Consider the following 27,592-nt stretch of genomic DNA (forward strand, 5'->3'; position numbering starts at 1 on the left):
TGTACTAGTAGAGATCAATAACATCAACACAAAACTGCAGACCTTTATATCAAACTTTTAAAAACGTTTCTAGAACGAACTTATCGCCTTCTATAGGAATATAAGCTGCAATTATTACAATTCAAGTAACTTGAATTCTTGAGAGTATCATTGAGTTTTGACAGCAACTGCCTCTGCCTTTAAGTATACTTAAGAGTTCCTTGTTCCAATCAGAACTCCAAAATAAAGTAAAACTGTTTCTACCTCATGAGGCCCAGCCAAACTTCTTCATGACATTCTTGGTTCTCTTCCGGAGCCTCACAAACACGATAACCATGCAAGCCAGCACCCATGGCGGGAAGTTCACGGTGCCCAGCCTGGATGCAAGCCACTCGGGCATCTTGGCCTCCTTGAATAACACAGCAGCTACCACCGTCATTGCGGCGACCCCAATCACCATCTTCGTGATCGGCTTCAGCAAAGAATCCTATAAACCATGAAAGATGCAAACGCATGAAGTAAGGTTCCCCACTTCTAAATTAACTAGACAACAAGGTATGCTAAACAATTGTTAAATCAAGGAGCAAGTAAATTGAGGGGAAAGTGATGTGAGGTGGTGTTTGGAGGAGCAAGTTCTAAGAGTACCTTGGGTTCGCCGTCGAGGAAGATGGTGGAATCGGGGGCGTAGGTGAGGAGGGAGCGGCCGTTACGGGGGTTGAAGCGGATGGCGACGCCGCGTTTGCGGGTTGCGGGGTCGAAGGCGAAGACGGACTTGAGGCCGTGCTGCTCCAGGATGTCTCCCACCTCCAGCTGGTCCTGCGACCACCCGCCCAGCGGCGACCGGAACACGGCCACCGGCCGCCCTCGCCGGAACAGCTGCACCTCCACCTCCGGCGCTGAGGCCGCTGCCGCCCCGGATCCGGCCTTCCCGTCCCGGGCAGGGGCCGTGGCTGCAGACTCCTCTTGGATGGCATCGTCGCTGGCCTCCGCGGCGGCTGCCGGCGCCGGCGCGGCCCTATCAGCTTCCGAATCCATCGGTTTGGTCGATCGGTTTTTTCTTCCTTTTTCGATCAGTGCTCGATCGGGTTCAGGACTTGACGGGAATGGAATCTCATGCTGACTCTTCTCGTATTTTTATCAAAAGAACTGGGCTGGCTGCTTGACAAGAAACTTTCTTTATTGGGCCGGGCCTAAACTTATTGAAGCCCAATAGTCAATTTAATGTATATATTCCTCCAGTTGTTTAAGAAAAATATCCTAGACATGAATCCTAAAAAAATGAATATCTGAGACATTTCACCTTGCTTCAGTGCTTGTATAGTTGTATTCTATATCTACATTTGTAGAAAGCACAAACTGCATGCTTGCATCTACATTTAGCGAGGGAAAAACCTTATGAAGTTGAAATTTTATCAGCAAACCTCTGAAATTAATTCAGGATCAGGATTAGTCTGGTCCAGCTGCAAGCCCAGGCCGTCGACGGCGCTGTAAATCTCAGCTGACCTCGGGTGATAGGTATCTTGCACCAGGAACTTGTGCACCTCGCCGTCCAGCTCTATCCAGCTGTAGGCGGACAGCTTCTGAACGTTCTTGCTCCTCATCAGGTCCCTGATCTCCCTCACATCGCCCCATAGTCCTGCGTCAGCATAGATGTTGGACAGGAGGACATAGATCGATGAGTTGTCAGGCTCTAGTGCCAGGAGCTTGCCCGCGGCGAGCTTGGCAAGCTCAACGTCTGCGTGGGTTCTGCAGGCGCTGAGCAGCGTGCTCCAGATCACCGCGTTTGGTTCAACTTTCATGTCGCAGATGAACTTGTAGGCTTCCCACAGCCTGCCTGACTTGCAGAGGAGGTCCACTATGCATGCACAGTGCTCAACTTGAGGAGAGACATGATGCTTCTTCTTCATCTCTTCGAAGAACGCCATGCCTTTGTCTACCAGACCAGCGTGGGTGCATGCTGTCAATAGTGCGACGAAGGTGATCTCGTTTGGCTGAACCCCATCTGATACCATTTTTTCATACAAGGTGATTGCATCATCTGCAAAGCCATTCAGCGCTAGGCCTCTGATCATGGAGTTCCAAGAGATGACCACCTTCTGTTCCATCCTGGTGAAGACATTGCGAGCTCTGCCAACATGCCCGCACTTGATGTACATATCAATCAGAGCAGAACCGAGATAGCTGGTAAGTGGCAATCTCTGACTCTCAACATAATTACCAATCTGTTCTCCAAGTTCATCGGAACCCAGCTGAGCACATGCAGACAATACACCAACAAGAGTAACTTCATTCGGCTTGCAATTGGTTGCCTTCATCCTCTCAAACAGCTCAAGAGATTCATGTGGTCTCCCATTCTGCGCATAACCAGCAATCATGGTGCTCCATGCCACGACATCCCTTCGTGGCATCTGATCAAACTCCTGACGAGCCTCATCAATAGCCCGACACTTGACGTACATTTCCATCAAAGCAGTGTGGACTATCATATTCTGCAAGTCGCGCTCCCCGATCAACGCCCTTGCTCGCCTACCAGTATCAATATCACCAGTTTTCGCGCAGATGGAGAACACCGTTGTGATAGTGATATCATTTGGACTTGCACCCTCGCTCAACATCCGATCAAACAATGCCAATGCTTCATGGAATTCTCCACCGTGTGCATAGCAGGCGATCATGGAATTCCATGAAGCGGATGTCCTCCTCGGCATACCATCAAACAGCCTTCTCGCCTTCTCCACATCCCCGGACTTAGAATACCCAGTGATCAAGCAATTCATTGGTATCGGGTCCTTCACTGGCATCTCCTCGAAGACCTTCACAGCTGACACCATGTCCCCGTTCTTTGCATAGAAATCCACTAGAGCAGTCTGCACAAACACGTCCCCTAGCATCCCACGGACAAGGGCGTGGCAATGCGCCTGCCTGCCCTGGCACGTCGCTGCCGAGAGGGCGCAGGACTTCAGGACAAGCGGGAAGCAGCCCGGCGGGATGCCGGCGCCCCTGCAGTGCAGCGAGTAGATGGCCTCTATGAGCTCCAGGTGCAGCGAGAGCTTTGAGAGGCCGGAGAGGAACGCGCTACACAGGGCGGCTGTCGGGTGGGGCACCGCGTCGAACAGGTGGCGTGCGGCTCGGGAGGTGGAGGCGTCGGAGAGGAGGGCGTGGAGCGGTCGGGTCTTGAGGAGGTGCGCGAGGTTGGTAGGCAGGAGGGAGCGGAGAAGGCCGGGTTCCATTGGCGTCGGTTGGCGGGGTCAGGCTGGAGGCTTGGGTTAGCGGCGGTAGTGGTAGGCGGCGTGGGTGTTCGACGCCTCGACGGGGTGTGCGGGGGCCAGAGGCGCGTCGCGCGGCTCACGGGACCTGACGCCAGTGGCGTGGCGAACGCTTCGGCTCCGCCGTTCTGGGCAGTGCAGTGCAGGACTGCTGCAGGTGCGAGCCTCGCGGCGGCGTTGGGTTTGTGTTGGGACTTGGGTCGGTGCAAAAGGAAGGGAGGCCAAAGGCGAAAATTGGCCCAAATTTATGCGGTTGCGGTGTCAAATGCATAGTAATTTTTTGCAAGAATTCTGCAAGTTCCAAAACCAGACCTCGCGAGCAGCAGTTGCTTCCTCAAAAGTACAGAAACTTGTCGAAAACGATCACACAACTGATCGCTTTTTTTTCCTTTTGCGGGAAGATCATACAACTGATCTGCCTCTTCTGTCGAAACAAGGCACTTAAATCGACATGATACCAGGCTGCCAGTACCAGCAGGTTTTGTGAACTTCTATTTTCTATTTTGGTGAACAGCTTTGACGCTGTATTTACGGTAAGAACTTTGTTGTGTGCAGTTGCAATTGTCGAAGATAATTCTATTTTCTTAAAAAAAAAGTTTGGTGAAACCTCCCTGTCACGAAGAGCAAAGCAGCGTGCATCCGGATGATGTTATTGGATTAATGCAGTCCTAACATCAGCTTACACAGGCATAGTTCCTTCGACGAGGAATCGAAACAATCCCGAGAGAACCGTGAGTCCGTGACTATACAATGACACAAGTCACTAGGCATGGCACATGAACCTACAACAAATTGAACCAGAGGCACTCATCACAAGGTTGTTCAATACATGGAGAACGTCTCTCTTTACATCGCAGGATAATAAAAAGGGACAGGCAGCGGCAGAGTTCATCCAGCAGAGATTCAGAGCATCCACTATTCGATTCAAGTTGAAGATTGGTCGCCTCTTCAGCGCTTCCATTCAGCTTTGACCGCCCTACCTGTAGACGTCAAAAAAATACAAATGAAAAAGGAATTTCTAGAAACAGAAGACAAGGCTTTTAGTTCATCCTTTTGAGCTTCATACTCCAAACTATTCCAGCTAAATTCTTTCTGGACATATGATTGCAAGATGAACCGTGCTGTTAACTAGTATTATTTTTACCATCTCTCCCACTGTCTTGTTCTAGTGTCTGTGTCTCTGTGAACACAGTGAAAGAGTTAAACTTACTGTTTGTACTGGAAGGAAGAGAGTGGCGTCGAGTGAAGCCATTCTTTTCTGCTGATGAATCAGAATCCAGCTTGGGTGAAACCTGTGCTCGCAATTTCGCCTTCAAGGACTCTGTTGCCGCCATATAACTTGGCTGCCTTGGCCGAACAGGAGTAGTGTGAGTTCCATTTTCCACATATTCTGATTTGTTGGGGAATGAAGATTTTCTCTTGCTAGTTCTATGGCTTCCGTTAGACAGATGCTCTTCCTGGGACCTTGCTTCCTCTTTCTTCCGTAAAACATTGTCTTCATTGTCAATGTTCTGCAGAGGCATAATGTCAACTGCTGGGGCAACAACAGTGGGTTCATCAACATTTTCTCCTATAGAAACCGAATCAAACTGAGTTTCCAGATCACTTTTCAAACCAGGTACCAAATCGAAGTTATCTATATTTGAATATTCCAATAGATGACCATTGCCAGAGTACTCTTGAGCTTCATTTAGCGCCTTTTCACATTGGCTGTCTTGATGGTCAGAGATCCCATTCAGGAGACTAGATGTCTTTGAGATTTCGGCCACAGGATTAGAAACCTTTGGGACATCAGGCGTAGAATCAGATACCTTTGAGGAATCAACCCTGGAACTAGATATCTTCGAGGCCTCAGCCATGGAATTAGTTACCTTCCTGAGGTTCCTTTTAACCTTCTCAAGTTCAGATAACTGGCTATCTGGTACTGAATCAGCAGGGAAGTTAGAGGATTTCTTTGGATTACGTTTTAGTTTCTCAGATTCACTGGGTAAACTCTCGACTGTAGCGCCAGAGCCCTTCCGAATGTTGCGCTTTAACTTGGCTGATTCAGTTTCCATCGCATAACTAGCCTTCCTTACCAGTAGTTTCCCATCAGGAACTCTTTTTGGTTGAGAAACAGATTTCCAGATGCAGCCTAAGGTCCATCTCTCTAGCCAGTTGTAGGTTGAATTGGGATCCCTCTTGTCATACTGAAAGTGAAGAGGTTCTAGCACAATTGGTGAAGACAGAAGCTACAGAATATAAAAGTGAGTTAGCACAACCATGAAATATGTAGATGGAGAGTGAAAGTTTGTTAAAACACATTCTTATAGGGAAGGAACAAGACCAAGGCTGTTTTCTTATGTATGTAATTAACTATGTTTGAAAAGTAATATATATACCTTCCGAACATAGGCATTCGAAGATAACTTATCTTTCCATGCATCAGACGATCTAGCACCCTGAAAAGTAAAATCAACACACTTTCTTTTTAAAATCTGATAGACGGATACTAAACAACAATGTTGAATAGGACGATATGCAACATAATTTTGTTAAAGCAATCACCACTTAATAAGACGAAAGATGCAAACAAAATATAAATGTCTTAATGTACTCACTCCAAGGCTATGTTGGCCAAACTTTAAATTGAATTGCATGTCACTTCCAGAGAGTCTAACATTTCTTCCACGAACTAGAGCCTGAAACTTCACAATCAACCAAGTAGTACGAAGGGTTGAAACAGCCTGTCTCCTTACAAGATGCCCTCGAATCAGTGCCTGAAGTCTTATGATACCTTTCAATGCACGGAATGACCTTCGTGCCTGCACCACAAACATCACAACATTAACACTGTGCTACAGTACTGAACGTGAAATGAATACATTGGAAAAAGTCATGCCAATTACACGAACACTTGTACAACAATAGTTTAAAGGACAGATAGGGCAACAACACACACCCTGGGGGTGGGGGGGGGGGGGGGGGGGGACTGGACTTTCAGACATATAACCATGTACAACTTGAGTTACAAGAATACAACAACCTAGGGTTGGGTAGGCTATACATCTCTAATATGAAGGATTCAAAATGCGCAAAATAATTGGAGTCTGGGACACTGATGGGTGCTTCTCTATCCTCCCAGGGAAAGAAACTGCTAAGGTCCTGAAGATTACTTGAAAATGGCTAATAATGACATACAATCAACCACTCAGTCCATCAATTCATTTAGAATCCGTGCTGTTATTTCCTCCAAAGAAAAATATGAGTTGTTCCACACAAGGGTTTGGCTAAAACTATGAGCATGAGTAACATTTGCAGAATGCTGAAGAGTGCAGATGCATCAAAAAAGTTGCTGGAACAATAGTATTACCAGGTAACCACGAAAGGCTGCCTGTGCCTTCACTGCAGCTTGGTCTTCTCCCAATTGCCCAGGACCTGATGTCTCGGACTCAACAATGCTTTGGTTCTGTTGCCCGGCCCGATCGCCTGGCAAATTGACATTTTCAGCCTTCACATTAGCTGAAACAGCTCCATTTTTGTGGGGGTTAACAAGCACTGGCTCAGAGATCACAGGAGAATTCTCAGAAAGTGCACGCTCCTCCCCAGTTGAGTAACCGTTGTTATTTGCAGCCTTCTAAAAAAAATATGATTCATCCGTCAGGGAAAGGAGAAGGAAGAAACAAAATATGCATCATACCTAGATACAATATGTATAAAGAAAATGGGAAACGGCAATGAATGCACAGTTTGCACACTTTTAGCGTCCAATCCAGTGTGAAACAGTGACTAGTAGCAATTTCAACCTTTGCGACGTTCATCACTTCACTGTTAATAAATAGATTGGACGTGCCTGTGTCCCTTCAAGTTATCAATAATTGCATCATTAACCCAAAGCTGGCTTAGAGGAGAAAATTTAGCAAGTTACACCCCAACAGGTCACTTTCGGTTTCGGTATATATGGAGTTCTCTAGGTAGAACTGCACAGATCAACTGTAAAAGCCTTAGGAAAAAGTACCTTAAACAACGCATCCGCATTATAGAAGTACTTACCGATTCATTTGCCTTGGTAGAACCGGATTTAGTTGATTTCTTCCCCAAGAGCACAGACTTGATCCACTTCCCCGGGGACTTTCCCATTGTATCCTAAAGCGGCCAACACTGGAAATTACGAAACCTGTAAATAGAGGAACTCATCAGTAATTCAGTACACAGATCTGTTATCTGTACCAGCATGCCACAACCGACACTAATTTTCCCAAAAGTAAATAGAAAGAAGAAACATGCTGGAGTAACGGTAATTTCGCTAAACAAGCTTACAGCACCAGCTTCCCAAGTGACAAAACAAAGCTGAAAAATATCGTTGAAAGAAAAACGAGCTGTAAGTTTAAACACAAGCAGCATTAGCAGCGCTAGCGCCGCACACAACCCCAACGCTGTGACAAAAAACAGAAGCGGCAGCATAGCACAAAGCCGAGCAAGGAAAGCTCAAACCAGCAGAAGAAATCGCTAAGAGCCAGCAGCACGCAAGCGGATCTGACCAAACAAACCCAGGCCCGCACAAAAGCAGCGCACCAATCGCTAATGCCACACTCCAGCCCGTAATTAGCGCAGACACAAGCAGAAAAATGCAGGACGGGAACCTGGAACAGCGGCGCCGCGCGCGCGTCGGCCGGTGGAGGTCTGGAGGAAGCACGCGAAGGGCACGGCGCGGAACACCTCTCGCCGCCTCCCCGTCCCTATCCGGCAACCTACCTACCCTTCACGCCAACCTCCAATCCATCGGAGAACCAGACGCCGGCCGGAGGTATTTGTTGGTTGGTTCAGTAGCTGGCGGGGAGAGGAGTCAAGTGGGAGGGGCGAGGGAGTGAGCTCACTAGCTCAGGCTGTCAGGCTAGCTCGACAAAAAGGCGAGAGGGGAGGGAGAGCGCGCAGGCAGAGAGAGAGCCAGCGCACGGGGCCCGCGCCGCGACAGTTTCGCACAGAGCACTATCCGCTCACACCCGCTGGTAGGGGGTCCAGGAAACATGGGACCATATATCAGCGAGATGCATGGTTGCAGGCAGAGTGAAAAATGTTTCGGAACGCTGCGAGGCGTCACCTTTTCCAGACGAGCAAAGGCTCCGCCCACCGTCGGGACATGCGCGGACCAGCGGTGGGGCCCGGGGCACCCCGGCCCCAGGGCCCGCATGTCAGCGAGGCCCATGCGTCGCCGCGCCCCCCAGGGGCCGGTGCGAAAAAGCGTGGCAGCCGAGCCGGTGTCGGGGGGTGGTCCCCCGACGGGTGTTGCGGTTAGCATCTTAATCCGCGCTTGGTGATGGAGGATTAGGATTTACCACTCCGAGGAGCTAATTTGACCGCTTCCTCGAGTGCGTGCGTGACAGACTCCTCCTGTCGTCTCTGTAGGACTCTGACTGACTGCTGTTGGGGCTTGGTAACGGCGTGGCTTGGAAGATTCCGTTCCAGTCTTGTCCCTGCCTTCGTCTCGTAGCAAGCAGTACACGTACACCGGCTCGGTAGTTCGGGACATGATGCTGGCTCTGGCTCGGGGAGCGGTGGGATTGCCAGCCAGCCAGCCAGGGGCAAAGCAAATTTGCAGCTGTTCGTTTGTGCAGTGCAGCGCAGCTACACGGGATAGCAGGCTCACAACTTAAACTTAAAATGTTTGTTTGGTTGTTGTAGCGCAGCTGCAGCAGCAAACTCTACCGAACGACATCTTTGGAGGATGCCAACCAAACAAGCGAAGCATCCTGTCTTTGCTCGGCTAGGCGAGCCTAGCTTTTTCAAGCATAGAGTTTCAGCATGCAAAGTGGCCGGGATAAAACGAAGAGCAATGGCTAGTGCGCGCGGTCGGTGGCGCGTGCACCTCGACCGCGCACGGACGTCTTAACGGCAATGGACAGCATCAGCCAGGATAATGAGTGTCATGTCCAGTCACCATCACGTACAGCACAAAAAGGAACAAAAAAAAAATCCCCAAACCCATCGCAGGAGGTAGCGGCGGCGACGGAGGAAGAAGCATCTCGCTCGCTTTCCCCCACGTCCGTTCGCGCGGCTCCAGGAAACCGGCGACGCGGAGAGGCATCAGGATCAGGTGATCAGGCCCGGGTGATGAGATGGAACAGGAGCAGGAAGAGGCGAATGGGCTTAACCAACCAAACCATCGCTTGGTGCCTTACAGGTTAAGCGTAGACCGCCAGGGTAACCGAGGGCCATGCCACATGCCAGCCAGCCAGCCACCAACCCAGCAGGCCTGAACCTGAACTTGAACGGCGAACCTGGCCAGAACCAGGCAGGCGAGGCGACCCGAGGTGAATCGTCAGGAAACGAACGATCCATGGTCGCTACAGTGATCTGCTGCTGCTAGACGACGCTGCTACAGTGACGATCCACGGCCAGTTAGACGGATCGGCGATTACACCGGGGGAAATGCTACGAGGCAAACACGACACGGGGCCACGGTTACTCGTGCGGTGATGTGATAAGTGAGGGCGGGGTCTGGCTGGCACCGTGACCCGTACCGCGCGTATTGATTCTTCGCGCCCGTGCTTCTTGTCCTACCTACGGCACGATCAAGCGAGCGGCCGTATGATTTAACCACCACCTGACCTGGGTGGCTGGGGACTTTCGTGTTCTTTCGACGGCAATTTATTTTCCCTCAGTACTTTCGACCTGAAAAAAAGGGTTATGGGTTTACCCGGCCCAGATGTCTGGATCAGAACAGCTGTTGCAACGCAAGCGGTCAGTCAGATGGTCCTCAACCAAAGGAAAAGGTGGAGATCCACCCCAGGGGATCAAGACTTTTCTTTTCTAACAGATTCAGTGCGATATTTGAAAGGCAAGAGTCCTAAAAAATGATTCCGAACATCAGAGTTCTGCCTGGATCAGAAGCAGGGTAACACGCAGTAGCTCCAAGGTTCAGCAGCAGGACTCGCTGCATCGTGCACTATGGCACGGCTACGCGTCGCTAATTCGGCTGTAGGACACACGAGATGTTAATTACTTTGTTGGTCCAGATCTCTGGCTAGGTAGGTAGGTACCAAAACAACGCAGTGATCAAGATCTACTGGCCCCATAACGTCTTCGCTCTGCGTTGCTGTGCTGTGCCACATGGTCAAGTGACTCTAGTTGCAGGACAAAAATGAAAAGAAATTTCCTCAGCCCAAGTGCCCAACCACCTCACAGGCTCACACTCTAATGCAAAGCAAGTAGCGACCCCAAGAAAAGTCTTTTCGACCAAACAGGGCAATAATCGGACCCCTGCAGTTCTGACATTAGAGAGCCGACATTTTGAGATTCAGATGGGGGGCAGAGGCAGTCAGGCAGACTGCGGAGATATTTCCAGCCCGCTACCACCAAATCCACCCCGGGATCGCGTGGCGACGCAGAGAAGGCCGCCGCATGCCGATACGGTTCCTGGCTCCATGGCATCGTCCATTCGTCGGGAGACCGTAGGTAAAAGAAAGCACACGAGATCGAAAGGGCATGGCGGGTAATAAACACCATGTGACGCAGGGAAATGCAGCTGGGACGTCGCCGTCGTGACGCCTACAGCGGCCACGCGGCTGGGACCGTGACCCCCCGGCCGTGGAGCGTCGTGCGGGGAATATATACCACGGCCCGCCGGAGCTGTCGGCGCTCCGCTCCGTCGCTTTAAAGCGGCGCCAAGCCGCCAGCGCACAGGCACACCGCTCACCGCACACGGCTTTGTGCTCGCCGGTGACTTCAAAACTGTCAATGGATATGAGGACGCGTTTGATACTTTGATGGCCTCCAGTTGCAGCTCTGTTGGTTGGCACGTACCTGAACTGAATTGAAGTGATATCCACCAAAATGCATGACCTACGGTTTAGGAACGGGAACTGAACCTGCTCATGATCTGACGAATGCAAAACTGAAGCTTGGCAAAGAATGTCTCTTAGTGGTATCAGGGACAACTAGGCAGCAGTTTCTCGGGCGAGGGTTTTCAAAAAAAAAAAAAAAAGTTTCTCAGGCGAGATGGTCTCAACAGGACAACAGATGGCCTGGTAGTGGTAGGCAGTAGGCTCAGTGCGAGCATGGTGTTGCCAAAGCTAACAGAAACGATGTGCAATTTCATTGGATTATGCATTATGGCAAAAGAAGGTTAATGATGAAAAGGGAAACGGAACCGGGCTGAAAGAGACATAAAGATATTCCTTTCTGCTTTTAACAAAACAGAAATTGGCCACCTAAAGTGTGCAAGGTTGTAGCCCGCACTCATTACCCTAAACATCGATCCCTTGTCCCATTCCTTTGTATAGAAAAGTCTACAGCTCAGCGAGTTGCAACAAAATGTAGCTTCAGGCTTCAATACAGAATTATGCAGCAATGTCCTAATAATACAGAGTTGTATTTTTTTCTGAAAAAAGTTTCAAAATAAAGGCTCTTCAAATTTTTAAGTGCCCCATTGAGAGGAAGATAACAAAGGTGATAATAAAAAACTGTAGGTTAACATCTTCAAGTTAAGACTACATTTTCATGCTATAGGAAAACCGAATGGAGTAATGTAATGCTTTGTTAACTGATGTGGCAAGTGTCGCTGAGACCAGTCTGAAACATTCCTTAGTATATCTAGTTCTGGTAAGGTAATCATTGCAAATGTATATGCATCTGAAACTCAAAAGGATGGAGTTCGTTGAGAAAAGAGCAGATGTGAAAGAGATGCAATGATAAAAGGGTACTCCCTCCGGTACCAAATATAGGTCATTTTAGGATTTTATCTTGTCAAACTTCTTTACTTTGGCCCATAAATATATGAAAAGTTACACAACACATGGTTGATGTTTTCTCACTATTTAACGGACTATTTTTACAAAAAAGTTGCAACATTGTCCTAAATGACCTGCATTTGAAATCAGAGGTAGTAGTTTCAATTTTCAAAAATGCTTATGCTTACCTACTTTGCATTGGGCTTTTGTTCTTATAACTGAATCTACTGTGAAGTGCTCATCATACAGGATAAACATCTTGGGAACGGCACATTTTCTTCACTTCGACCCAAGAGGACTGAACATCTTTGTATTAACAAGGTGTTGCCAACAGCACGTTTTGTCACTATCAAACTGCCCACTACCAAAACATGAAGCATTTCAATCCAATACAGATCAGATGAAATCAGGGTGTACCTCATCATCCACCACTACGTCAGTAGTGGCCTCAGTAGTGGCACATTCATCAAGTTCAGTCCAATGCAGCCCAGATTTCTCAGACCCTTTCCTCTCTTCAAAGAAGTCCGTATCCAAATACTTGCTCCATTTTGATCTTTGTGCTGCGCAGAACAAGTGTGTGGTGCTTTCAAGTTTTATAATCCTCCCCCAAAATAAGAAGTTTTATAATTCATAATAAAAAACTTGACCTGCGGGGGGTAAGACAGCCCCGGTTTTTTTTTCTAAGAAGAAAACCTTCTCACACAGGCCAAGAAAACCCCCGAATCTCTACCCCACCCTTACACACGGGCCCGTAACCCTTGTGAGACTACCACTGGGCTGGCGACCACTACAACTACCCCTGGTAGGAGGGTCCAAACCAACCACAGCTATGACCTGGGCCGGGCCTTGACCTGTGCTTTGGTTATGGTGACAGACGAGGGGATTTTTTTAACCCCAGCCTAAAATTCACTCCCACGGGGAGTCGAACCTAGGACCTGAGGAGTGCTATTGAGGCCATCTAACCAATTCAGCTAGAGACCTTTTCGCCTAATTCATAATTACCAAGTGAACTGATGTGTGAGTACGATTTGCATGTATTACCTTCAGCAGTAGTAGTTGCACAGTAGGGACTTGATCCTTGCTCGATCTGCTGCCTCTTGGACGAAGTGGGGTGTGTTAACGGCTTGGGTCTCTTTCCTACTACACCTGATTGGGCTTTGCGTGGCCTAACTTTAGGCCTTTCCTGAGGCAGTTCAGTTGTCACCTCAATCCCTTCACCTGATTCTATATTTCAATGGAATTGTGGTCAACAAATGTTAGAAACTTAACAATAAACTAATATGAACTATCAAGGCAACCAGCTTAAGACTGAAACTCAGCCTCATCTCAATACATAAAACACCAATTGAACCATTGGCTTCCACCTCCTTGAGAAATATCAAGCGGTTAGATGTGGATTTGATGTCACTGTCTTAGAAACTCGGACTGCTATCTATTTCCTTGGACAATGATGACTCGTTCATACAAACATGGACACTAGGTTTAATGGCATAAAAAGATGCAAGTTAAGACACAGAAGGTTCCTATTCAAACGTGTAAACATTTAAAAGAGTCATCTTCATGCTAATGGTAACGCTAGTTTATATGGCTTGCTCAGTAATTCAAGACGCAAGACTGCCAAACCTTACTCCATAAAGCTAGGCTATGCAAAAGTTTCAGCTTAATGAGCAGCCTTTGAACCATAACGTGTACAATACAAGTTTGTGAGTCCATCAGTCCCAGTCCTATTACCCTACCGAATAAGAGTAAGCATGTAGCTGCTTTAGATTTTAGAGTTTTGGGGACAATAACGCTACAATCTGGATTGAACCGCAGTGGACCAAATAACCGCATTGGTTGCATATAAGATCAATATCCAATAGACTAACATTCATTCTCAACAGAAGACACAGCGTCTGAAACGTAAACTGCGGCATTACACCGAACACGTTTCGAGCATACGGCATACCTCCATCTGAAGCATCCGCGCCCACGCCACCACAGCCATCACGGTGCTCATCGTTCAGATACTCAGACCAGTCCGTCCGCTTCTTCTCCGTGGGGAACTCGTCGCCCTGCTCCTCGACCTGCACCGGGTCCCAGCCCGCCTCAGGCTCCGCCAGAGGCGCGAACTCGCGGCGGCCGCGGGCGAGGTTAGCGTCCTGGACGAAGCGGCGGAGGTCGGCGGCGCGGTAGCCCCGGGCGTGAACGCGGAGCACGGACTGGCGCTGGTTGCACACCACGCACACCCACTTGTTGCTGCTCTTCTTCTGCTGCTTCACCTGAGACCGAAGCGAAACCGAGAAACGGAACCGGATCAGTTGGAACGGATGGGTTATTGCCGAGGGGTTCAGCTGCGGCGCCGGCGCGGGGCACGCACCTGCATGGTGTCGCACTGCACGCACTGGAGGGCAAGGAAGAGCTTCGTCGCCATGGCGATCGCCGATTCGCCGGTTCTCGAGTGGGGAGGAGCTGGCGAACTGGGAGGGAGATTTGAATTTGGAGGCGGCGGATTGGGAAATTTCCGCTATTGGAGGGAGGAAGGGGACATTTGAGGGCGGGGTTTTTGGAATTGTTTTCTTTTATTTTCAGTTTATAAAATAAACCGCCTACATTTCCGCTACAATTGATCAGGGACGTCCATTTGTGATCCTAAGGGTTCGACCAAGCCCAGTTAGGAAGAAAAGCTCCTGGAACTCGAAGGCTCGAGCCCAGCCGCCCGCTTCCGCCACGTCCTCCCATGGCGACCGCTCTCCCGGCCACCGCCGCTTCTTGCCTCCTCCAGCTCTCCCGGCGCCGCCTCCCTGGAACATCTCCACTGCTCTCCCCGCTGCGCGCTGCCACTTTCCGCTGCCACGGTGGCTCTAGCGTGGCCTGTTCATGCTCGCCCGGGCCCGGGCCCCCGCCCGCGGTTCCTGCGGAGAGAAGGGGCGGCGGCGCTGGCGAGGCCACGTCGCCGGAAGGCACCGTACGAATTGTCGCGGTGGTTGGAGAAGGTACCATAAGCCCGATTAAGGATACGCCATGGGAAGAGGTCATGCGCCACACGGTAGGGTCCCTCTCTGAACCATCAGTCCAACGGTATCCATTACGTACTCGTGCGCGATAATTTGGAATAGCCGGATATTTCAATGTGTCCTGCTCATACTGCGATTTTAGTGTCTGCTAGACTGTTGATACTTACTGTTTATCCAACAAGTAGTATTTGTGACTATCTGGAGACAAGTCGTAGAAAAAAAGACTATCTGGACACGAGCACATTTTGTTTTTCAGCATTGCTGATGTAGTAATGGTTATAATCCTTGCCTCGTTTGGTAGTCTTATTTTCTGAATTTTATGGTTTGGTGAACCTCTAGGATCACACTCTAGTACATGCCTTGCAATTTTTAGCCTGTGTTTGTTGATGTTTTAATGAAATGCTATGCCTCACGCTTTCTGTGCTGTATTTTAGTATATTCTTACCAAGATAAAATTTTTTTTTGTAAAAATAAGTGTTCTGAGAAGGACATGAATCAGTTCACTTTCAATAAAATATGCATTCTTTAACATCTATGATTTGGTTATATCAGTTTACTGCCTTCAACGTGCATTGATCATTTTGTTTCTATTAGGCTGATAGGCTTAAGTGGGTCGATGAGGAATTTGAGATGCTTGTCTTCACAGATAACTCAATTGAGAACAATGATATTAGGAAAGAGTTATCACGATGTGACATGCTACTCAATGTTGCAGTTACAAATCAGGATGCTGTTGAATGGCTTATAAACAACAGCAAAGACATTTCTAATGTAATTTGCTTTCAGTCATCTCCATCTTTATTAAACAAGCTAGGTGGTACATATGTTCAACACACTGGAGATCAGGACATGTTTGGCAAGCTATCAAGTATTGGAAAACCAAGTGGCATAAAGGAATCAGCTGAAGTTCTTAAGAACATATCTAATGCCTGGGAACGACACAATTCAGATGACATTAGATTTTGCTTGCTTGTTGTCATAAATGCATACATAAGGCCAGTTGCTATTCTGAAAAACCTAAGGGCAAAAGGCCTTTCTACTGTAAGTTGTATGATAAAGAACTGCGGTCCACAGATACTTAATTGTCTGTTTGATCCTAACTGTAGGAAGGCCCTTCAGTGTTTGAATTCCTGCTCTCCGACTGATCAAGTGTGCAACTACCGCTGTATTGCATCATATGAAAGTCCATATCTGGAGGCTTTTTCTCTCTGTGTTTTGCAGAAGAACAATTGTCTTGACCTCAATGCTGAGATACCCAGTAAACCGTATGTAATACCGCTAACCATGTTCAGAGAACAAAAACTAAGCCATGAAATCGCAGAAGACCTATTTGTTGGTTGGCTGGACAGCATGGAATGGAGTTGGAGAGTGGCAGCTGGACAAAATCCAGCATATGATCAATTCCCATGTCAGTACCAGTTATTCTACAGAGGGAAAGCCAAAGGTTCATTTTGGTATGAGCCGGTTTTTCAGGTCAAAACCCTGGAAGGGGAGCTGGTTTGGAGGCGCAGAAGGTACCGTGTGAGAAGAGCTAGCACTCCTGGTACATTTTACTTCAGTGTGTTGGATAATGGTGTCATTTCCAAAGAATTCTGGACAATTGTTGATGTTGCAGAGGATTTTAGTTGGGGTCTGTTCCATTATCATGGTGCAGCACAGGCTGCTGGGCTATCTTACACTGGAGCAGTGCTTGTTACCCCAGACGGGTCTTATCCTGATGTGGAAGACCCAAGATTGGCCTCTGCTTTAGAGAAATGTGCTATAAAGAAATGGGAGCTGTATACGGTTGATAACAGTTGCTGCATGGGTGCGCCACTGGGAACTCCTAAAGGTTCAAAGCTGCATCATCAGATTTGTCCAGGGAATGAAACTGGTATTTTGCAGAGAAGATGATGTATTTAAGTAGCAAGAAAGGATCAATTTGGTACCCAAATGATTTTTGTCTTACTAAAGATGCCTGTAACCAGCAGACAAGTGGACAGGCATTGCTGGGGAGAGTTCATATGTAACCTGCAGGTATATTTTCTCATATACATGTAACCAGTAACCTAATGCCTAGGTATTTGTGCTGCCATCAGGGTTTCTGGTGCTAAAGAAATAAGACTTTTAGATACGAGATTGTTGCCTATACACTAGCTAGTGTCTATCTTATCAATTGCAATGTCTGGTTTTCTGCAGGCTTTATATATATTTACAGGCTTACAGAACAGATGACTTTGGTTAGTGGTTATGACATGCAATGTTGAGCAGGCGTCTTCATCACAAATGTAGAGCTGCTATACTCTCCGCAAGATCGAAACTGTTTTCCTGCCATATTGTGCCAGTCTTAAAATCCCTAATGGTAGAACTCGAGAATTCTGATTTTGCTGGCATGAAACTACCTTGGTGTTTAGCAATACTTGTATTAGAAGTCACATCTGATGTAGTGATGTTCTTATCTTCATTGATGAGAACTAGAGTTAGCTGCTTATTGTAAATTTGCAGTCAAGATGAAGGTTTCTTGTAGATGATTCAGTATTTTACACATAATGTTACATTTTTAGCATCTTTAGTGTTCCCATCTATGGCTGTTCAAGCATCTTGTGATGTTCAGACAGTTCAGTTCGCTATCAGCATGAAGGAGACACTCTGGTTAACCAGAAGAGGTGTATCTGGCCAGACAGGTTGGCGTAAGCAAGTAAACCACCTCCAGTTGATTTACTTTGTTGAGTTATAACACAATGTACAGATTTCAGATTAGATGGATTTTCTTATTTTAACTCATGTTTCTACAACCTACAGGTTTTAGATTTGGTAGAGTTCTTGTTTTACCTGGTGACTCTGAGCAGCCCGTCCCTGCTTTCCTGATACCATGTGGAAAATCATTTCATGCTATGTATGGTATCTGCTGCAGCACAAGATTCCCCATGTGATGTTGCAGCTTGAGTCAAATGTTGTACTTCAGTGGATAATGCAAAGTTCCTCTTTTTGAACGGGATCATATAACTAGTTTGACTTGGCTATGACTTTGACCACTTATGTGGCCTATAAATTCCATCCCGATGAGACCCTGCAATCCGCACTTGGCAGTTGATAAGAAGGGGAGACACAGTTGAAGCTGAGCAAGAATGGCGGGACTATACGAGAAGCCGTCGGAGACGTACGCCAAGAAGCGGCCGCGGTACCCCAAGGAGTGGTTCTCCATGCTGGCCGGCCTCACCGCCGGGCACCACCGCGCCTGGGACGCTGGCTGCGGCAGCGGCCAGGCTGCCATCAGCGTAAGCCTCCAACCTTCAATAGCTGCTAGCCTGCTACACGCTTCATCTGATGGATTCTGAAACGAACATCTGATTTAATAAAAAATTTCAGATGGCGGAGCACTATGAGAGCGTGGTGGCGACAGACGTGAGCGAGGGCCAGCTCCGGAACGCCATGGCGCACCCCCGGGTGCGGTACGTCCACACCCCGGAGCACCTCTCGAAGGACGAGCTGGTGGCCCTGGTCGGCGGCGATGGCTCCCTGGACCTGATCGTGGTGGCCACCTCCATCCACTGGTTCGACATCCCGCTCTTCTACGCGGTGGCGAACCGCGCCCTGAGGAAGCCCGGCGGCGTGCTCGCCGTGTGGGGCTACAACTACGAGATCCACCCGTTCGAGGACGCGCTACAGGGCCAGCTCTACGCGGCGCTGCGGCCGTACCAGGACCCGCGGGCCAGGCTGGCCACGGAGGACCGGTACCGGTCGCTGCCGTTCCCGTTCGAGCCCGTCGGGGTGGGCGCCGAGGGCGCGCCCGCCGACGTGGACATGGAGGTGGAGATGACGCTGGAGGACCTGGCCGGGTTCGTGATGACCGGGTCGGTGGTGACCACGGCGAGGGAGAAGGGTGCCGGCGAGGAGATGGAGGCGGTGGTGAGGGACGTGATGAGGCGGGTGGAGGAGAAGTGGGGGGACGCGCCCACCGTGCCCAGGAAGCTCGCCTTCAAGGCATTCATGCTCGCCGGGAGGCCCAAGTGCTGAAGCTGATCACTGATCAGTGCCTTTTCGTTTGTTCATGGTCAGGAATAAGGCCCTCGTTTGTTCATGGTCAGGAATAAGGCCCCGTTTGGCAGGCTCGTGAAAAAACAGTTTTGGCTCTGACTCGTATGGAAAAGCAGCTTTTTCTGACTCTGACTTATTTTGTACGAAAATGTTTGGCAAAATGGTTTCTCCTAGTGTAAAGAAAGATGTCAAATGTCCAAAATACCCTTATTTTTTTTCTTTTTCTTTTTTCTCTTCATTTTTCTTTTATTTTTCTTTCCTTTATTTTTTTCTTTCCTTATCCCCTTCTTTTCTTTTTCCCTCCTCTCTCCTTATCCGATCGGCCGCTCCTCTCTCTCTCGGGCGGAGCAGGAGGCTAGCCGCGGAGCCGGCGGGGTGGCATAGGAGGCTGCCGGCGGGGCGGAGCAGGGAGTCCAGCTGCCCCGAGCGCGCCGTTGCGCCACCAGCTGCCCCGACCGTGCCTGGCCCCATGGCCGCCGCCACGTCGCGCCGTCTGCGACAGCTGCGGCCTCGCAATGGCGTCGTCCACTGCTCCTCCCGGGACAAAGATGGAAAATGAGATGTTGGGATGAGGAGAAGCCGGTATGAGTCGCTATTTTTGGCTTCTCCCCGGTGGAGAAATGTAGAGAGTGGGATTTTAGGGGCTTTTGCCAGCTTCCTCTTGTGAGTCGTTTTGGTTTTATCCGTTTGGCACGGCTCGTCGAGCAACTTCTCTAGCGACTTTTGATTGTCTGTGTCAGGTTGAGAGTGAAATGCTAGCTACGACATATAGCCAGCCACTTGACACACTTGAGTGTGTGTCTGGAGCTGTATATTTTTTTCCCTGTTCAATAATTCCGAGCAGGTGCTACGGCTAATTACCTGGGGGATTATCAATCCATTTGTTCAGTTCGACATGAATGCCTGCGCTCTTATGTCTTATCTTCAAAATGCCAAAGCTGCCAGAGGCAACAACAAACAAGAGCCGTTTCTTCCGTTTGAAGAGCAAATGTTCTTGTTCTGTGCTAGATTCGGAATCAAATGTAGGAGAGGCCGAGAGGGGCCTTAGGGTCTGTTTGGAATCTTTGCCGTGCACTGTGTAGCCTTGCTCAGCTAGAAATTAGACAGCAGCAGACGTTTGGATGGTGAGCGAGTCTTCCTCGGAGCTTGCGCTAGCAAGGATTTAGTGAAAGAGATGGAGAGGCAATCAACAATCTTCGTTGATCATCTCTCCATCAGTTTATACATGTGCAGAGAACTGTTAGGCATCCTACAATGACAGGCTAACGTGCAATTAGTTACAAAATGAGAAAGCCCAGCGCTAGATCTACCTATCTCTTAGTGCTAACATCCCACCAGGCACTATCCTATCTATTAGTGCTAACATCCCCCTCAGTCAGTGCATCGGCTGATCTAATGCAAAAACTGTTTCTGAATTTCTCAAACAGGGAAGTTGGTAAGACCTTGGTCATAATATCTGCAAACTGATGTTGCGTTGGCACATGTAGAACGCGTAGTTGTCCCAGTGCTGTTCTTTCCCGGACGAAGTGGATGTCCAACTCCACATGCTTAGTCCGTTTGTGGTGAACTGGATTGTCCGAGAGATAAACGGTGGAGACGTTATCGTAGAAGATGATGCTCGCCTTGTCCACGACGACATGAAGCTCACGGAGGAGATTGCGTAACCAGCAACACTCAGCAGCAGCATTTGCGATGCCACGGTATTATGCTTTTGCTGAAGAACGCGAGACGACGGCCTATCGCTTGGAGGACCAAGACACGATGGCATCATCGAGGAAGACGCAGAAATCGAAAGTGGAGCGGCGTGTGTCTGAGCAGCCTGTCCAGTTGGCGTCCGTGTAGACCGTCAATGCCGTCGATGAGGAAGCTCGACAATGGACGCCATGACATGTGGTCCCGCGGACGTAACGCAAAATGCGCTCGATCATGTTCCAGTGTGCGTCCCGTGGAGCATGCACGTGCAAGCACACCTGCTGTACTGCATAGGCAAGTTCCGACCGAGGGAGTGTCAGGTACTGTAAGGTGCCTGCGATGCTGCGGTAGAACGTCTTGTCTTCCATTGGAATGCCTGCCGTACCTGAGAGTTTGGCCTTTGTGTCCACCGGGATTGCAGCGGACTTGCAGTTGCTCATGCCGGCTCGATCGAGGATGTCCTTTTGCGTACTGCTGCTAGTGTAGGAAGAATCCATCCGCTGTGCGTTGAACCTGGATACCGAGGAAGTAGTGCAGGAGACCTAGATCCTTCATGGCGAAGGCACATCGCAGGTCGTGGATGATGTTTTGCAGCAGTGTGGAGGTGCAAGCTGTTAGCACGATGTTGTCGACATACAACAGGAGCCAGGCAGTGTCATCGCTGCACCGTAGCACGAACAAGGAAGTGTCGAAGGCCGTCATGGTGAAGCCAATGGAGCGTAGATGCGTCGTGAATCGATGGTACCACGCCCATGGAGCTTGACAAAGACCGTACAACGATTGGAAAGGAGACATACGTGATCAGGGTACGTACTGTTGACAAACCCTGTGGACTGCTGACAGTATACCCGTTCCTGGAGCTCACCATGCAAGAATGCGTTCTTCATTCAGCGTCGTAGAGGCGAGTTTGGGCATCGATGGTGCTGTCGACGTGATCGAAGATGCCGAACTTGCGGAAAGTGAGCTCAAAGAAGGAGCTCCAAGCCAAGTAATTGGAGTCATGAGGTCCAAAGTCTGGCACATGGGAGCGGATGTTGATGAGTTGAACGGTGGAATCGGCAACAGGCATAGGGGTGGCGACTTGGAAGGGATTGATGTCGTGGTGCGCAGCAGAGGTACTGGAGGAGGAGGATTTGGGGCTGTGCGCCATTGGAAGAAAGGAGGAGCAGTGGAAGATAGATCAGAAGTGTTAAGCTGATACCATGAAAGAGATGGAGAGGCAATCCACAATCTTCATCAATCATCTCTCAGTTAGTTTATACATGCGCGGGACTGTTGGGCGTCATTAGTTACAGAATAAGAACTGTTGGGCGTCATTAGTTACAGAATGAGAAAGCTCAGAACTAGATCTAACAATCCTGAAGAACTGGGCACTATCCGTGCTAACATTTAGCTTGCTTCCCCAGGCGAGCAAATTTGGCTCGCCGGCGCTGGCAAGGCTCACCCTGAATCCCTGATGCAGCAGTCCTGCACAAACAGAGAGTCAAAGGAGTCGATAATGCGAGAGCTTTTGCTGGAGGAATGCAGCCGGCAAGCAATTCGTGCGGTCGTGCCCCCTTTACGGGCCATAACTGGGCTCCAGTTCATACATTTGTTTGGGCTGGTGCAACTGTGACCAACTGACTGGCCCAATAAACACGCAAACGCACATGCCAGCCCGCCATTATCCTGGGAAATACACTTGGAGGATTTGAGGTGGAAGCAGCTGGAGTCTGTTGTCCTCAGCCACAAAAACAGTCAATGGCAATGGCAGGCGACGCTGGATTTTGCTGTCCAGCTTTTGCCTGGGTCGAAGCGGCAACGTTGGTTCTTGGTTCCATAAACAAAGTATCTAGCCGTATCAACGGTGGCAACGTCGGAACCATCTGTGGACATTGCAAGAGAATCACGTTTCTGCCAACCGAGGTGCCATCGCCCATCGGATCGGAGGCTCGGAGCCGCTCGTCCGGATATTTTCTGAAGATCACGCAAACCTAACCCCCTACGGATGCCCCTCGTGCAACCCATATTATCCTCCCCAGACCGTCACCGAAGAGCACCCCGCGTGAGATTGACGCGTGACGCGTCCGTCCGTCCGTTAGTTGCCACCTCTGACTGCGGCGCACGGATCGGCGGCAACGCGTACCGGCGCCATGCTAGCCCCATATGTCCATGGGCTGCTGCGGCCGCCGCGCCATTGGCGAAGCAAAGGAAGCTGACCATTATCCACCACTGCGCATCGGCAATAATCTAGGGCGAGGGAGGTCAGTGTTCGGATCGAGGCCCTCTCTCTTCCGCCGCAGCCGCAGATCTTTCTGGAACGCCCCCACAGGTTGTAGTGGGGGGTGTGAGTGTGTGACGCACTGACCCGCTCCCACTTTATGGCCGCCAACCAGTTCCCCGTCAGTCGCCGAGTCACTGTCATCGTATCGCGCTCAGCCACAGATTCGTGTGTGTGTGGAGGGCTCGACTGCTCCTGCTCGAGAGCCATGTGACATATCTGCCATGCCAAAAGACATGATAGATGCCACAAACGCTTTTACGGCTAGCTTTAGCTAATTAGCTTGCATGGTAACTTGATTAGGGGGTGTTTGTTTCTTTATCACCTTATAAAATTCCTGTCACATCAAATGTTTAGATACTAATTAGGAGTAAAAAATCAATTGCACAAATGGAGACTAATTTGCGAGACGAATCTATTAAGCCTAATTAGTCCATGATTTGACAATGTGAGGCTATAGTAAATATGTGCTAATGATGGATTAATTAGGCTTAATGGATTCGTCTATTGAATTAGCCTTCATCTGTGTAATTAGTTTTATAATTAGCTTATATTTAGGGCCTGTTTGGGAGCACTTCACTCCAGAAAAACCAGCTCCACTCCACCAGCTCCACACTTTCCTAGCTCCACTCCACCAACTTCAAAAAAACATGGAGCTGCTGCACGTGTTTGGCTAATGGCAGTGCTCCAGCTCCAAAAACATTAGCACTTGTTGTGAATGGTCTATTATACCCATGTGAATGGGTCCCACCTGTCAGTCTCCTTTTCTTCTCCTTTCTTCTCCTTCTCCTTTCTTCTCCTTTCTTCTCTTTCTCCTTTCTCCTCCGAGGTGCAGGGGCGGCGCGCGAGTGGCGCGGGGCGCGGGGCCTGGCGGGCGGCAGGCAGGGCGGCGGGCGCAGGCGTGGCAGGCCGGCGCGGCGGGCAGCGTGCGGCGGGCGGGCGGGCGCGGGGCGCGGCAGGCGGCGCGGCGCGTGGGCGGGCGGCGAGCGGCGGGCGGCGTGGCGCGGGGCGCGGCAGGCGGCGCGGCGCGCGGGCGGGCGGCGAGCGGCGGGCGGCGTGGCGCGGCGAGCGGCGGGCGGCGTGGCGCGGCGAGCGGCGGGCGCAGGGGCGGCGCGGCGAGCCGGGGCGGCAGGCGGCAGGGGTAGCACGGCGAGCCGGGGCGAGGGGCGGCGACGGGTGTTTTCTTTTTTCCTTGAATCGAACCAGTATGTGTGTAACGAGTGGCAATGGTGGGTAAATACCCACCAACTCCACGAGGAGGTCTATAAAGGGGGTTTTTGGAGCACCCCTTGAGGTACTCCAAAAAAACGTGGATCTACCCCCCTGCTCCACCTTTTTCCTGGAGCCGGAGTTGCTGGAGCTAAACGCGTTTGGCTGCGAAATTTTCGGAATTGATGGAGTGGAGCAATTTTTCGTGGAGTGAAGTGCTCCCAAACACCCCTTAGTCCTTCTCCAAATATTGGATGTGAGCATGTCATGGACGGGTTGGACGCCCAAGTAACGTAATATGGCTGGCCGTGGGCCGTGGGCCGTGGCTCCCGTCCGCATCGGCCACCTCATGCTGCTGCGACGTACGTACCATCAACCCCATCTGAAGATAACATAATCTAAACCCCGTGCCATCTACCTGTAATTGTACGCGTACGTCACGGAACGGACAAGCCAGGCCGCATCAGGTGATGGACGGAGTCGGGCCTCGTGTCCACGCCTCCGACCACAGGTTCCCGCGACGCATGCGTATGTACCGACCGTGTACATAATGCCTGGAGCAGATACGCGACACCCAGCCACGGTGATGCCAGAGTCCACCTGCCGCCACGTTCTGATCGTCAGACGGCACCGGGGGCGAACGAGAACGAACGAACGCCAGAAAATTTGGGGATAGGGCGTCCGTGGCCGTGCTGATCGTTCCATGAGCCGTCGCAAAAATCGTGTCCGTTCCCGGCGCGGAGGCGGCAGCGGCAGCGGATGGACGCAGCGCTCCGGGCGGCCAGAACCGCCCTCCGTGGGCACGTCGCGATCCGGCGCCAGGGCCCGGATAAAAAGTGGTAAAATGACGCGAGTCCGCGAGGTGAAAAGACGGCACGCGCCCGCCGATATCCACATGCGCGCGTCCCGTCTCCAGCGCTCGCCCCCCCAGCTGCCACGAACTCCTCTCCCAACCTACTCGCGGCTAACACTTACCAGCGTTTGATTCGATCCCGGTTGATGTCACTGTTGCATTATTGCATTGCCCTGCATAAATTAGCTTCCGGCTAATCGCTGCGAGGAACTTGCCCATCAATTGAGCAATGGCCCTGCGCCCCTGGCCTGCAGCACAACACTAGTCCTAGTAATAATACACTCCAAATGCCAATGATTTTCTTTGAAAGAAACCCCCATTGGAACGGATGAATAGTGAAGTACTGGATGTCAGCTCCTCAATCACGCAGCACCGGGGCGCATGAGACATTCCCGAGCGACCAGCATGGCCTGATGCCCTGATCTGTTCATCAGGAGATCGACTTGAGTGGTGTGTCTCAGCATTTGAAAAGGGAGCAGATTTGGCTGCATGAACCGCAAGGAATCATTTTTATAGGGCCCCTAGTACAAGAGAACATGGCCTGTCCGATTGTTTCGTTTCAAAAAAAAAAGGAGGCGAGCTGGAGAGGCGCCACGTCGACAGGTTCCTTCTCCTGTCAGCAGATTTAGTAGGATCCCATTGTCTCAGTCTGACCAGGTTGTGTTTTGTGGAAAACAATGTATATGTCAAATCACGAGACTGAACGAAACACATATTCTCCTCGGCCCATATATACAACAAAATTGAAATAAAATATCTTTTTTTGGGTGAGAATGATGAACACACTGTCCATTTGCTACAAGAAAACCATATGACCGTTGTCAGCCACCACACTGTTTCTCAACAATATAATTTCGCAAGCAAATGTATAGTGCTCTCCGAATTTTTTTAATGTATTTTGCTCCCCCTTCGGTTGAATTGGATTTGTCACATTTGACTTGGAGTCTAGGAGGACAAAATTTCAGCTAGATTAAAAAATTCTCAGCACATCTCACTGATCTTAGTGCCATCCATAAAGTTTCCTAACTCCCCACCGAACTGCACGCTACCGGTGTCTTGCGTCCCCGAAAGTAGTCAAAGTACACCTAATGCGAACAAAGGAGATAAAAGAATGTTTAGCATAAAATAGCATGAGCCTACGGAAGAATCTAGAAACCATACATTGCAATCAACCGCCTTATTAGTACAATGTCAATCATAGCCACAGCTATAGCGACTTGCTGTTGAACAGCAAAACTCTGTTCCCTCTCTAAAAAAACCATCGGAGTTTCACTAAGATGATTGATAATACTATGGTTGTTGATCCTTTTACAGGTCAATCTTGGTAGACTAGCCCTTGCAATTGGTTGGCAGGCTGTTGTTTACGACCTCCCAGAGGATTCTGCCACTTTACGGAGCAGATAACGCAGAAGCTTTTTTACACACGTCGAGTAAGGGCTGTTTGGATACTACGTAAGGGTGTTTGGATACTACGTGCTAAACTTTAGCAGTGTCATATTAGATGTTCGGATGCTAATTATAAGGACTAAACATGAGCTAATTATAAAACTAATTGCACAGATGGAGTCTAATTCGCGAGATGAATCTATTAAGCTAATTAATTCATCATTAGCAAATGGTTACTGTAGCACCACATTGTCAAATCATGGACTAATTAGGTTTAATAGATTCGCCTCGCGAATTAGACTCCATCTGTGCAATTAGTTTTATAATTAGTCTATATTTAATCTCCTAATTAGTATCAAACATCCGATGTGACACTGCATCCAAACAGGTCCTAAAGCGGCCAAAGGTATTACCTCCCCTCCGTTTTAAATTGTAGGTCGTTTTAGTTTTTTTAATTTCATAAATATTATTATGCATCAAGATATAGCGTATGTCTAGGTGTATAATAATATCTATAAATTTAGAAAAGTTAAAACGACATTCAATTTGGAAGTTAAAACGACATTCAATTTGGAACGAGGAGTGAGGATAAGTCATGAAACACAAGTTCAGCGTGACGGAGTATTAATAGTATCAACCGAGGCCCCAGTTCTTTTTGGGCTTGCTGAAATCGCACGTAAAGCGACGAAACACCACAAGCGGCAACACAAGAGCGCGTCAGCGCTCGAGAAATGTGGGTGCAGTGAACAGAAAATGCCGGGGAGGTTGAGGAAAGAAAGGGTAAAAGAGGAAAAGTTCGGTTGTTTGAATACTAGGTGCTAAACTTTAGCAGTGTCACATTAAATGTTCGGATACTAATTAGGAGGACTAAATATGAGCTAATTATAAAACTAATTGCAGAACCCTGTGCTAATTCGCGAGACAAATCCATTAAGCCTAATTAATCCATCATTAGCAAATAGTTACTGTAGCACCACATTGTGAAATCATGAACTAATTAGGCTTAATAGATTCGTCTCGTGAATTAGACTCCATCTGTGCAATTAGTTTTGTAATTAGTCTATGTTTAATACTCATAATTAGTATCTAAACATCCGAGGTGACATGTGCTGAACTTCAACGGGTGGTGATAGCACCGCACGCTCAACGAGCCTGCGTGAAAACACTGCAGCTTGACGTGTCCGATCCGAACAAGCAACATCTATCGTTATGCCCTAAGCTTTACA

The 27,592-nt window shown here is 49.2% G+C and overlaps 6 protein-coding genes across 8 annotated transcripts; 2 read left to right on the forward strand and 4 right to left on the reverse strand.

The window, feature by feature from the left end:
• Positions 1-23: 23 nt before the first annotated feature.
• On the reverse strand, positions 24-1,168 carry LOC117857089 (uncharacterized). Its single transcript, XM_034739583.2, has 2 exons — positions 625-1,168; positions 24-466 (listed from the first exon to the last, which is right to left on the reverse strand). The coding sequence occupies exons 1-2, from the start codon at positions 1,012-1,014 to the stop codon at positions 245-247; spliced, it is 612 nt and encodes a 203-aa protein (XP_034595474.1). The 5' UTR covers positions 1,015-1,168; the 3' UTR covers positions 24-244.
• Positions 1,169-1,192: 24 nt separating this feature from the next.
• LOC117857082 (pentatricopeptide repeat-containing protein At1g08070, chloroplastic) lies at positions 1,193-3,729 on the reverse strand. The gene has a single exon (XM_034739567.2). It carries the CDS (start codon positions 3,207-3,209, stop codon positions 1,392-1,394), a length of 1,818 nt encoding a protein of 605 aa, XP_034595458.1. The 5' UTR covers positions 3,210-3,729; the 3' UTR covers positions 1,193-1,391.
• A 150-nt stretch (positions 3,730-3,879) lies between these two features.
• Positions 3,880-8,105, reverse strand: LOC117857083 (protein IQ-DOMAIN 28). Of its 2 annotated transcripts, none has more exons than XM_034739569.2 (7): positions 7,868-8,105; positions 7,278-7,401; positions 6,598-6,858; positions 5,846-6,049; positions 5,627-5,686; positions 4,456-5,476; positions 3,880-4,225 (listed from the first exon to the last, which is right to left on the reverse strand). In XM_034739569.2, the coding sequence occupies exons 2-7, from the start codon at positions 7,362-7,364 to the stop codon at positions 4,194-4,196; spliced, it is 1,665 nt and encodes a 554-aa protein (XP_034595460.1). In that variant the 5' UTR covers positions 7,365-7,401; positions 7,868-8,105; the 3' UTR covers positions 3,880-4,193. The 2 variants fall into 2 exon arrangements, with proteins under 2 accessions (XP_034595460.1, XP_034595459.1); XM_034739568.2 differs by having other exon boundaries at positions 6,598-6,861.
• A 3,807-nt stretch (positions 8,106-11,912) lies between these two features.
• Positions 11,913-14,442, reverse strand: LOC117857086 (uncharacterized). Its single transcript, XM_034739579.2, has 4 exons — positions 14,313-14,442; positions 13,902-14,214; positions 12,995-13,177; positions 11,913-12,513 (listed from the first exon to the last, which is right to left on the reverse strand). The coding sequence occupies exons 1-4, from the start codon at positions 14,364-14,366 to the stop codon at positions 12,350-12,352; spliced, it is 714 nt and encodes a 237-aa protein (XP_034595470.1). The 5' UTR covers positions 14,367-14,442; the 3' UTR covers positions 11,913-12,349.
• Positions 14,443-14,672: 230 nt separating this feature from the next.
• Positions 14,673-17,494, forward strand: LOC117857084 (violaxanthin de-epoxidase, chloroplastic). Of its 2 annotated transcripts, XR_004640714.2 has the most exons (3): positions 14,673-14,981; positions 15,544-16,965; positions 17,128-17,494. XR_004640714.2 is itself a non-coding variant. In XM_034739570.2 (2 exons), exons 1-2 carry the CDS (start codon positions 14,673-14,675, stop codon positions 16,840-16,842), a joined length of 1,608 nt encoding a protein of 535 aa, XP_034595461.1. In that variant the 3' UTR covers positions 16,843-17,494. The 2 variants fall into 2 exon arrangements, 1 of the variants encoding a protein (XP_034595461.1); XM_034739570.2 differs by having other exon boundaries at positions 15,544-17,494.
• A 562-nt stretch (positions 17,495-18,056) lies between these two features.
• Positions 18,057-19,095, forward strand: LOC117857088 (uncharacterized). Its single transcript, XM_034739582.2, has 2 exons — positions 18,057-18,206; positions 18,298-19,095. Exons 1-2 carry the CDS (start codon positions 18,057-18,059, stop codon positions 18,943-18,945), a joined length of 798 nt encoding a protein of 265 aa, XP_034595473.1. The 3' UTR covers positions 18,946-19,095.
• Positions 19,096-27,592: the final 8,497 nt, after the last annotated feature.

The sequence above is a fragment of the Setaria viridis genome, chromosome 5 (assembly GCF_005286985.2).
Source record: "Setaria viridis chromosome 5, Setaria_viridis_v4.0, whole genome shotgun sequence".
NCBI classification, from domain to species: Eukaryota; Viridiplantae; Streptophyta; class Magnoliopsida; order Poales; family Poaceae; genus Setaria; species Setaria viridis.